Source organism: Coenobita brevimanus, chromosome 29 (genome assembly GCF_032717465.1).
Source record: "Coenobita brevimanus isolate Jiangsu-jjx chromosome 29, ASM3271746v2, whole genome shotgun sequence".
NCBI lineage: Eukaryota > Metazoa > Arthropoda > Malacostraca > Decapoda > Coenobitidae > Coenobita > Coenobita brevimanus.
In genome coordinates this window covers 32,217,723-32,230,133 of record NC_136982.1, presented here as the reverse complement: position 1 = coordinate 32,230,133, position 12,411 = coordinate 32,217,723, and the positions used below count along the sequence as shown (strand labels likewise).

General features: G+C 43.2%; 1 protein-coding gene across 1 annotated transcript in view; it reads right to left on the bottom strand.

Moving 5' to 3' along the window:
- The window catches only part of Axud1 (AXIN1 up-regulated 1), a 245,617-nt gene that overhangs the window by 96,342 nt on the left and 136,864 nt on the right, over nucleotides 1-12,411 (bottom strand). The window contains exon 2 of the mRNA XM_080268804.1: nucleotides 5,922-8,025. Within this exon, the coding sequence (XP_080124930.1) occupies nucleotides 5,922-8,016 (2,095 nt within the window). The 5' untranslated portion in view covers nucleotides 8,017-8,025. The remainder of the gene's footprint in view (nucleotides 1-5,921; nucleotides 8,026-12,411) is intronic.

Sequence of the window (12,411 nt, the reverse complement as noted above, 5' to 3'; positions counted from 1 at the left end):
TACGCTCCTCATGGGGCAACGTAGGATTGGATGATGGATGGATGGATGGATATATATATATATATATATATATATATATATATATATATATATACAAACATATACTGTATATATATATATATATATATATATATATACACACACACACACACATATATATATATTTCATCCATTCATCCATTATCTAATCTTATGTCGCCCCATGATGAGCGTAGGAGACCAGGGCTAAGCAAGTTGGTCCTGACATTTCAGATGAGAGTGACCAACTTCACTCATTCCTGACTGGCATTACCTGAGCAATGAACTTCAACAGCCCATTGCACATAAACCTACACAGGCTCAATCCGATTGAAACGTCTTGATTACCCACTAAACCACCAGGCACCATAATTTGGTTATATGGGTACCACCCAGCATAGTAAATGGTTCCTGGTGTAAAGGAAACCGTTTGGCTTGTCACTCAAGTGTAGATTCACCCATAAGCAGAAGGAAGAGGAAAGATTGAAGGAAAGAAAAACAGAAGAGGGAGTGTAATGTCACATGTAGGCAGAAGGTAGAAGAAAGAATGAAGGAAAGGGAGAGAGAAGAGGAAGGAAGGAAGAGAGGGAAGGGCAGTTACCCAAAGCAGCACTACACTGAGTGAGTGTATATATAAAAAATCAAGGTCAGAAATGTACTGGTGGAGAATGGAAGTGTATATTGTACTAGTGAAAGTGACAGAAGATGAGTGTATGAAAGAGTGATGTGGTATGTGAGGATAAGGTAGTCTGGAGTTTTCTGTCATGGTCTCTCCTTGTTGAGGAGTAACCAGGGTGGACTGCATCAGAGATGATGATTAGCTACAGGACACACATACATCAGAGACTGCTGTCTTTTACAATAAAACATAATGGTATTGTTCAATGCTGTGGTTATAGGATTTTTGTATCACCAGAGGGACTCACCAACACACCCTTCTGACAAGTGCTCAAGACAACTTCCACTTGCTAATGAGCAATTGGAAAACACAAAACTACATTGACCCACTTGACTCCCGCCCTCCGCTGCCATCATCCTCATCCACTCCCAAACAGATTTTCAACTAAATACTATACAGTAAACTCTCAATTATCCATTGTAATTCAGCCAAGCCCTATGCCCAATAACGTGAGACGTTGAATATTGCACAGTACCCTCCCACGGCTCAACATTCAGCGTAGAGCCAGATACTGTTATTATCCATCCCTACTCTCTATCCTAAAAACTTTCCCATGAGTAAAAGATGAAACTAAGCACAAATACAATAAAATAATGATACAATACAGTAGTACAGCAATGGTTGGTACCGATTACAAGCTGACTGATATGCCTCAATGCCAGATATTAAACAGAACCGCCGGCTACATCCCATTTTGGTGCCGGATATTGCTTTAATAGAGCCAAGCCAGCATTACTGGATATTGCGCTAGGCCAGATATTGTGACAACAAATAACTGAGAGCTACTGCATCACATACCGTAATATGGTAGTGTCAGACTGACCATGACAAAACTGTCTCCAACCTATTTGATCCCTTCACACTTCTCTCAGTTACTCCTTTTCCTGTCTCCTCTATTTGCATTAAGTACCTAACATTCAATTCTTCAACCTCCTCTAACAATGAGCTCAGTCCATATCCAAGGCTTTCTTTGACATTCTATCAATGTACGGTACATTCTTGGAATATGTCCATAACATCTCTGTGCAAGTCTCTTATCTGTTCTGTAGCGCCACAGCCCACTCCTACAGCCCATGCTCCTATTACAAACTTCTCAGCTTCTGTATTCCTTATATGGTAGCTACCATCCACTGATAACATACCTGTAGATATTCTTAAAATAGGCTAAATAAAAATAAATAAAAATAAAAAAGTTATGGTCAGTGGTGGATGCGGGCGCCAATCATCCACTCACTCAGTGTAGAGATGCCATATGATGTCGACAGTGAGTGACATGCCAAATGGTTTCCTGTATCCAGGAAACTATTTACTATGGTGACTGGTAACCATATACAGTACCGGTACCCAGGGTTTCTGGCAGGACTAAGTGTCCCCCAAATTCCCCCATCCAAAATCACTTAATCATGGCAGTTGTTTCACAAAGCCTAGGAGGGACCAATACCTGTCCAGTGTCCCAACCAAATGGGCAGATTCGCATGGCCATGTGGAATGTGAGAGGTGTGAATGAGGGAAGCATAAGGGTGGAAGTGGTGAATGTGCTGAAAAGTGTGAGCTATGGTGTGATGTCATTGTGTGAAACGAAGATGAAAGGGTGTGAAGTGGAGGAGTGGGAGGGTGTGAACTGTGAGAGATCGGGAATGAATGGGCGAGGAAGATGCAAGGAAGGAGTTGCTTTGTTGAAGAATGAGCTGTGGCAGAGTGGAATGAGAGACTACAAATGTGTCAGCTCGAGGTGTATGTATGTCAAGTTCAGTTCTGAGAAGGTGAAAGTGGCGGTGATTGTAGCATATGCACCGTGTGAGGACAGGAGTGAGAGAAAGACAGGTTTTGGGATGAGCTGGATAAAGTACTGGGAGAAATGCCCAGGAGCTATAAAGTGATTGTAATGGGGATATGAATGGAAGAGTAGGCGCTGGTCCTGAAAATGACATAATGGGTTGTAATGGAGTACCAGGAGAAAATGATAATGGGAAGCGACTAAAGGATATGTGTCGGGAGAGGAGGTTGTGCATTTGTAACTTGTATTTCAAACACAAAGTTGAACATAAATATACACGGTATAGAGGGAATGGGGATTGTGCTGAAAGAAGCCTGACTGATTACGTGCTAGTAAAGAGATTGATGATGAGAATGGATGCTTATACAATTGCCAGGAGAGGGCAATGTGGAGGTCTGTCAGATCATGTGATTGTGGTATGCAAGATCAAGCCGAGAGGAGTGAGGTGGATCAGGAGAGAGGGGAACAGTCAGGGAGAATGACTGATCGTTGAGAAGCTGAAGATCAAAATGGCAGATGATTACAGGACCTAAGTAGAGGAGGAGTTAGAATCAGTGAACTGGAATGAAATGGATCTGGACAGCCTGTGAAATGCATATAGGGATTGCTTAGTTAGGAATGCTAAAGCAGTGTGTGGTGAGGCAAAAGTAACAACAAAGAAGAAAGGTACGGCATGGTGGGATGAGGACGTTAAGAAAGCAGTGGGGGAAAAGAGGAAGAAGTGGCTAAAGTGGTTACAGGATAGGGGTTCAGTTGAAATAAGAACTGAGTATACTGAGAGCAAGAAGCCCGTAAAGAGGCTAGTGAAGAGGAAAAAGGAGGTAAATGATGATCTAGGAAAAAAATGAATGCAAACTACTCTGAAAAATGGAAGTTATTCTAGAAAGAGATGCAGAAATGTAGAAGTGAAAGCAGAAAGAAATGTGACAGTGTAAAGAATGTAGGTGGTAGATTATTTACCCATGGGGATGAAGTTAGGACCAGATGGAAAGAATATTTTGAAAGCCTGATGAATGGGAATAGAGAGTGCAGAGCCACTGTAAATATAACTGGTTTGGGGGTGTGCAGAGAAGGAATGCAGTGCCAGGAGACATGACATTCACACAGGTGAAGAGTGCTGTGATGCAGATGAAAAATGGGAAAGCAGCTGGGGTTGATGAGGTGTATGCAGAGATGCTTAAGTGTAGTGGAGGGAGTGGAATGAAGGTGCTTGTTGGAGATATGTAAGAATGCATGGATGAGTGAAACTGTGCCTGCAAAGTGGAAAAAGGCTGTGATTGTACCCCTGTACAAAAACAGAGGTGAGCAAAGTGAGTGCAAGAATTATCGTGGCATAAGTTTATTGTGGTAGGGAAGGTGTATGGAAAAATTATTATAGAGAAAGTAGAACAGGGTGGCTTTAGGTGTGGCAGAGGATGAGTGGATCAGATATTTGCAATGAGACAGATAGCAGAGAAATCTTGTGAGAAGGACCATAAGGTGTTTATGGCATTCATGGATCTGGAAAAAGCATACGACAAAGTGGACAGAGAAGGATTGTGGAAAGTTTTGCGCATGCACAGTGTAGATGGTAAGCTGCTAGGTGCCGTCAAGAGTTTTTAAGATGGTAGTGATGCATGTGTAAGGTTCGTGGGCATCTAAGTGAATAGTTCACAGTTGGTGTGGGTGTGCGACAAGGTTGTGTAATGCCCCCATGGTTGTTCAATATATACATGGATGGGATGATGAGAGAAGTAGACACGAGTAATGGAGAGAGGGATGGCGCTAGTAATGAATGGTGATGGATGGAATATCTCAAAGCTGTTGTATGCTGATGATGCAGTACTGCTTGAAATACCGGACAAGAACTTGGTAGGCTAAAGCTGAGTTTTGCTGATGTCTGTGAGCGTCGTGCCTTAAGAGTAAATGTAGAAAAGAGTTCAGTAATGGTTACTGAGCGAGAAGGTGACTCCCACTGTGGTTACAGTGAATGGAGAGAGAATGGAATTGGTGAGAGAGTTCAAATACCTGGTATAGTGATAGAAAAGAGAGGAAAATGTGCAAAAGAAGTTGAAAGTAGAGTGACACAAGGAAGAAAAGTAACTGGTTCAATGAAGACCTTGACATGAAACATAGGCTTGAGTGTTGCAGCTGCACGAGGCTTACATGAAGGAGTGTTAAAGCCAACTTTAACATAAGGATGCGAGACTATGGTGTGGCATGAAAATGAAAAGTCAAGCATAAGATCACTGGAGATGGGACTGCTGAGGAATGTATGTGAAGTAGAGAGGGTGGATAGGAGACAAAATAATGTGATTTGTGAAAGATGTGGAGTGAGGAAGTCGGTGGACACCAGAATCAAAGAGAGTGTAATGATATGGTATGGTCATGTGGAGAGAATGGATAACAACTGAGTGATGAAAATGGTATATCTGAGTGAATCTGACGGAGGGAGGAGGTAAGGTAGGCCAAGGAGAAGGGGGAGAGATATGGTGGTTGAGTGTTTGAGGAAGAGAGGTTTGGAAGTCAGTGAGGCTAGGGAACTGACAAAAGATCGAGCTGGCTGGATGAATGTTGTGAGGAGAAGTGCATGATCAGGGATTTGGCACCCCTTTTTAACATGGCAGCATCCGGACTGACTCTATCGGAAACGTTTATGTGAAGCTACAAAACATGGTGAATGTTTTTGGCATATCCGACAGAGCCAGGATTTCCGGGGCTTAAATGACGAGTGAATGGAAACGGGGCCCATTAGATTTTGCAAATTTGGGCTGTCTGGACATTGCTACTCCTCAGCCTGCCCTAGGGTGGGAAAGGAGGTCCGGATGATGATGATGATGATGATGATGATGATGATGATGATGACAGCCAATAACCAAGCAAATTCACTGTCAAATCACCACTACCTAAGATTCCCTCAAGTGACTGTCAGAAGCAAAATATTTCCACATACACAGGTGCTGTGTACCCTGGCTGTCTAACCAAGAGCCAAAACTCCTCATAACACCCTGCACCTCACCGTGGCAAGGACCTTAGTCGGACCCCGGTTGGGTGCTGTCTATCACAAGGGGGAGTCAATTCTCTATATAATGTATGTGCTGTCCACTACCTGCTGGTTGGCCTCACAGATGCAGTTGTTTACTTGTGGATGAAGGGTTTGCTTGGCCAGACAGACTTGGGTTAAGCAAAACCATATCACTATGAATCATAATTCTGACAAGTTTGGTAAGAGGGTAACACATTTTTTTAAGGATACATACTATATGCAATCTACATTTGCAATATATCAGTACGGCACACAGAACAGAATTCAGGGTAAAGTAGCCACCGGTATTTGAAGAAGCATAGGCCTATGCATCATTATGGATAACAAAAAAGTTACCATGCATGGTTTAACCTTTACGCTATAAATAAACTACCTCTAAATACCTGGTAATATACATAAACTATAGCATAATGCATAATCACCTTCTGGTTCTTCACTTGCTTTCCTCTTAAGACTACTCCGTCTCTCCAGCTGATCTGCAGAGCCATTGAAAATGGGTTTCCTGGGCACATTGAACTCTTCATCAACTACATAGTCCCAGTTCTGGTCTAAGGCATTTCCATCTACCCCATGTACACAGCCATTCTCACCATGACATGCTTCTCCATGGTCTTGGTCTTCGCTACAGCAGGAGTCACCTGCTTCAGAGTCAGTGTCACGTATAGGGTCATCTGTACACACAAGATTGTCTCCCGGAGTGTAACAATCTGCATCCACATTACATTCCAACATATCAATAGTGCATCCTTGTGCATTCACATTGCAACCCTCCACACCAGTACCAGAATTTCCATTTTCGGTCAGGTCTCTACTGACCACACCAAGACTGCATCCACCTACACTATTATGGTCTGCCTCAAGATTACTGGTACCCTCTGTGTGCAAGTTGCTTTTTGCAATGTTTTGGCTGTTAAGCTGTGATGGTTGACTGGAGTTTTCCTTACTCAAGTCTGGCTTATGCTGTTGCTCATCAATGCACTTTGGTAAAATATCAACCCCCTCACCTCTCGCAAGTATTTCTGGTTCCTGTGTTTCATGCATAGGCCTATCGGCCAGTCTAAGCTTTGTCTCACAGGTATTACGTGATTTACATGTATTTTCTGTGTCTCCCTTCTTTCCATCTGCACTAACACCACTGTCATCACCACCACACAAATCATCACAAAGCTTTGCTTTTTCAAAAATATTTTCGTTGTCTTCATCACCTGAATTTTCAAGTGCATCACTTGAATCATGTAAATCTATACCTTCATCTACACTGCTACTAGGACAATCCTCAGCTTTATTCTTCCCTATGTGAGACAGACTATCTTGTACTTCCTTATCACCATTCTTCTTCAACACTGTAACACTGTTTTTTAGCCCTCCACTTAAGGTGGCACTGTCCTCGCTAGGTTTATCACTAGAATGTATTCTCTCTCTTGTACTAGATATGTTCTCCTTATTCCTACTTGAAGCATTCTTTGATAGTCCTTCTCCACTATCTTTTCTCAAATAATCACAGCCAATGTCATCCTTCAAGTCACCACCCTCACTATCACTTTTTTCTGGAGATGAAAATATAGTGTTTCCCATTCCAGTATCACTGCTTATGCAGGTGCTATGTGTGGGACCACATTGACCCTGTGCTGCTTCTTCGCTTGAATCTCCTTGGCAGATACCTTTTTGGCTGGTATCAACTTGCAGCACTTCTGGTCTAGTGTCTTGTTTGTTGTCTCCCTGCTTGATATCCCCTTCTGCTGCACCTTGGCTGGTGTCCCTTTGATCTGCTACTTGGCTGATGTTCCTCTGTATTCCCTCCTGGTTTGTGTCACCCTGTAGTGCACCTTGGCTGATGCTAGTTTCTTTTGTTTCTTGCCTGGTATCCTCCAATAATATTTCCTGCTTCACTTCCTGACTGAGGTCCCCCTGGAAACTTTGACTAATGTCCTTGGATCTGACACCTTTCTGGTTGCTATCTACCTCTGACAGTGTAGTATCTTTCTGGCTTTTATCAGCTTCTGAAAGTTTTATATCTTTCTGGATGGTATCTTCCTCTGACAGTTTGTTACCTTTCTGGCTGTTGTTCTTCTCTGTCAAATCTTCGTGACTGGTATCTACCTTTGATAGCTTGGTATCATTCTGGATGGTAGGCCTATCTGCTTTGGACAGATTGGTATCTTTCTGGCTGATATCTATCTCTGCTACTTCAAGGTTGCTATCCTGTGACAGATCCTGGGTGATACTTTCTTTTGAGGATTCCTCACTGGTGTTTTCTGTTACTGCTCCTTGACTAATGCCCTCTTGTCTACTTCTCGTCGCTGCTTCTAGATTACTGCTCCCCTTGTTTTTATCTTCTTGGTTGCTGCTGCTCTGTAAAGCCCCTTGAGTGGTACTTTCTTGCTGAACTCCCTGGCTGGTGTCTACCTGTGCTGCCCCTTGGGTGGTGTCCCCTTTACTAGTATCTTCCAGGTTTCCACCCTGGGTTTTGGAGGTGCTGCAGCTCCCCACACTTCTGCTGGTCTCTTGCTCAGACATAGTCGATATCTGCAAAGAAAAAATGCAAATATTAATAAATGGCTGGATACAGTATATCTTAAGCAAATACTGTATTAAAAAAAAATAATATGGTAGGTATCGTACCAGCACTATACCTTGAATAATACTAGTTGCTGGAGTTTATTGCTAGCTACATCAAGTAATGGTTGCATTTTTGTGAAACAACTCAATATCCACTCCTACCAAATATATATAAAATACAATACATCACAAGCTATACCAGTACTGGTGATAAGTACCACTGGTTATAAAATGTGACAACAATTTCCTGCCAGTACTGTGTCTGATAATGATCACTAAGTAGCTACCACGCTCCTATGAACAAGGTATCATCAACTCCCTTTATTTACTAGCTATCAGTATCACCATTCCCTCTACTCACTTTCAGTACCTGTGTTAGCTTCTGTAAATAGAGGTAACTGACTTTGTCTAGCTAGGTTTAGATCAGGATGTCACCCAGCCCAGCCCTCTAAGTTATCAGCTTAGATTTGAGTTGGCTGATACCACAGACCCAAACAACAAACTTGACATATGATGCATTGCACAGTACATGTTACAGTAAGACACAGGCACATCATAGTATGGTGTAGGGAAACTATGGGCTACGCCCAGAGAAGCAGTTGCTTGTCTCTGGTCAATGTGTTAGCTTGGTCAGGCAGACCTGGGCTATGCAACAACAACAAGAGCTAATCTGGCCCTCCATTTTTACCAAACCCCCTGGGGGTAGTTTTTTTTTTCAAGAATACTCCCCCAGTATCCCTGTTTGTCGTAAAAGGCGACTAAAAGGGTTGGCGGAGGGTTAGTGCCCCTCCCCGGAAAACAACTAACTAAAAAAACAAACAAGAAGCCTCGGACAAGGACTGACCAAACGATGACGACCAAGGACCGGACAAAGGACATGGTTATCAGAACGTGGAATGTAAGGGGAGCGAATGATGAGGTGAAAGAGAGAGAGATTGTCCAGGTGCTTGAGGGTGCTAAAGTGGATGTATGTGGAATAACTGAAACAAAATGGAGAGGAGAAAGTGTGAGAGAATGGGAGTATGGATGGGGTATGTGCAGGATTAGGTGAGAATGAGAGGGCAAAGGAAGGAGTATGTATAGTTGTGAGTAAAAGATGGAAGAAGACCATAAGACAGTATGGATCAGTTGGGTCAAGGATTGTGTGGGTAAAGTTGAAAGTTGGAATACAAATGTGGGCAATTGTGTGTGTGTATGCGCCAACGCAAGATCGTGCTAGAAGAGTGAGAGAAGAGTTCTGGACAAATGTAGAAGTGCGCATGGAAAAGTTTGGAAGGAATGAAAGAGTGTTTTTGATCAGTGATATGAATGGTAAAGTTGGGAATGTGAAGGTGGATGGAATAGTTGGTGAGTGGGGTGTGCCTGCTGAGATAGATGAGAATGGGAGTGTGTTAGTGGACATTTGTGCTGGGAGGGGGTTGGTGATAGCCAATACCCTCTTCAGGCATAAAATGATCCACAGGTATACATGGCGAGTGATGAGAAAGGTGGGTGGTGAACTGAATGAAAGGAAGGCAATGATTGATTATGTGTGTGTGGATGAAAGGATGCGAAGATGTGTAATGGATGCAAGAGCTTCTACAGGTTGGGGGAGTGGACTTTCTGACCACTACTTGGTGGTGGCCAGAATTAGGATTCAATTAAGATGGAGGAATAGAAGAAGGGAAAGACGAGAGGAGGAGTAGTTGCAAGGAGAGTGGAAAGGTTACAAGAGGATGAGAAAAAGGCAGAGTATAAGAGGGAAGTGGAGGAACGATTGGGCAAATATGAATTGGAGCAGATGGGAGACATGGAAGGTGTGTGTAGGATATTACAGAAGAAATATGTGCAGCATGTGATGTGGTGTGTGGAAGGAAGAGAAGACGGAGGGGGGGGTGCAAGGAACAGCGTGGTGGACTGAAGAGGTGAGACAGGCTGTGGCACAAAAGAAGAAAGCATACAATGAATGGATGAGAAATAGGGGCGTGGAAGAAGTTGAGAGGCAGAAGAGAGAGTTATATGTAGAAAGAGAGAGAGAGGTGAAAAGATTGGTAAGAGAGAGTAAGAAGAGAGTGGATGAGGAATTTGGAAGGAATTTGAGTGTAAAGTGGAGGGACTGTAAGAAAATGTTCTGGAAAGAGGTGAAAAGAGTAAGACAGGGTGGAAGTGAAGTAAGCAGGGGAGTGAACGATAAAAATGGTAGATTACTAATGGAGAAGGGAGAAAAAGTGAGCAGATGGAGAGAACACTTGAAGGAATTGTTGAACATAGAGGATGGAAGTAATGCGAGTATAAGTGGCTGGAGAATGGCTGGGAGGAGGAGGAAGGTGAGAAGACAGGAAGAAATCAGTAGGATAGAAGTTGTGGAAGCAATGAAGAAAGTTAAATCGGGGAAAGCCCCAGGAATTGATGGAGTGTGTGGTGAAATGCTGAAGCATGGGGGAGAGATAGTAGTAGAATGGATGTGGAAGATGTGCAGATTGGCCTGGGGGGAAGGTAGAGTCCCGGAGGATTGGAATTCAGGTATAATTATTCCCTTGTACAACGGAAAAGGGGAAAAAGAAGTGTGTGGTAATCATAGGGGCATTTGTCTTCTTAGTATAATAGGAATAGTGTATGGTAGGATACTTATTGACAGAGTTAGAGAAAGAACAGAGAAATTAGTTGGAGAAGAACAGGGAGGCTTTAGGAAGGGAAGAGGTTGTGTAATCAGATATTCTTAGATCTTTAGTGGAAAAGTTTCTAGAGAAGGGAAAGAAGTTGTATGCGGCTTTCATGGATTTGGAGAAAGCATATGACAGGGTGGATAGACAAGGATTGTGGAAAGTGTTAAGAATATATGGAGTAGATGGGAAGTTGTTGAATGCTGTGAAGAGTATGTACGATGGTGCGAAGGCTGCAGTGCGTGTGGATGGTGAACTAAGTGAATTTTTCTCTTTGAAAGTTGGGTTGAAACAGGGATGTGTCTTGTCTCCATGGTTGTTCAATCTGTACATGGATGGGGTAATAAAAGAGGTACAAGGTAGGGTAGTGGATGTTGGAGTGGCCCTGGTGAGAGAGGATAGTGTTTGGAAACTCCCTGTACTGTTGTTTGCAGATGATACTGTGTTGTTGAGTGAAGACGAAGGGGAGCTGCAAGGCTTGGTGGATGAGTTTGGGAGAGTGTGTAAGAAATGGAATCTAAAGGTGAATGTAGGGAAGAGTAAAGTGATGGTCTTTGAGGGAGGTGAAGTTAGTGAATGTACAGCGAGGTTGGATGGTGAGGAATTGGAAAATGTGAGTACGTTTAAGTACATGGGTAGTGTAATGAGTAAGGATGGAGGTTTGGAGGGTGAAGTGCTTGAAAGGGTACAACAGGGAAGAAAGGTTGCTGGTTCTTTGAAAGCAGTGATAAGAAACAGGGAGGTGAGCATGGAAGTGAAAAAGTTACTACATGACAGTACAGTATTCTGATACCAACTCTAACGTATGGAAGTGAAGCTTGGACATTGTTGGAAGGACACAAGTCAAGAGTGAGAGCAGTGGAAATGAGTTATTTAAGGGGAGCCTGTGGAGTCACATGGAGAGACAGGCTGACGAATGAGGATATAAAGGAGCGTTGTGGTGTGGATGTGGATGTGATAGGAAGCGTTATGAGGAACACACTGAGGTGGTTTGGCCATGTGGAGAGAATGGAGGGTGAAAGACTGACGAAGAGAGTGTATGTGAGTGAGATGGAGGGGGGAAGAGGGAAGGGGAGGCCGAGGATGAGATGGAGGGATGGGGTGGAGAGGTATATGAGAGAGGGGGGTGTGAGTTGGGAGCAGGGCAGTGAAATGGCAGGGGACAGGGCGACTTGGAGGCGATTTGTTTGTGGCCACCCCAAACGGGATTGAGGCGTCTGGGAATAGATAGATAGATTGATATTTTATCCATTCACATTTTTAAAAATCTTGCTATCAGTTCACCATGACTGCACCTTTCTTGTGTACAAGTGCATATGTGTAACTTACTGATGGTTAGAATATTGTGCGACAGCGTTATGAAAAGGTTGCTACAGGTTACAAGCAACTAGAGCGTAGAAGTACCAGTATGAATCGTGAGATGACACAACAGTAACATTTCATTCATTCATCATCTAGCTAATCCTGTGTTGCCCCATAAGGAGCATAGGAACCCCGGGCTGGGCAAGTCAGTCCTGACACTTAAGATGAGAGTGACCAGCCTCACTAATCCCTGAGTGGCATTAGGTTATGTGAGCAATAAACCCCAACCACCCTTGGATATAAACCTGCACTGGTTCAATCCAATTGGAATGCCTTAATTACCCACTAAGCCACCACGCACCATAATTTGGTTATATGGTTACCATCCAGGGTAGCAGGTATGGTAAAT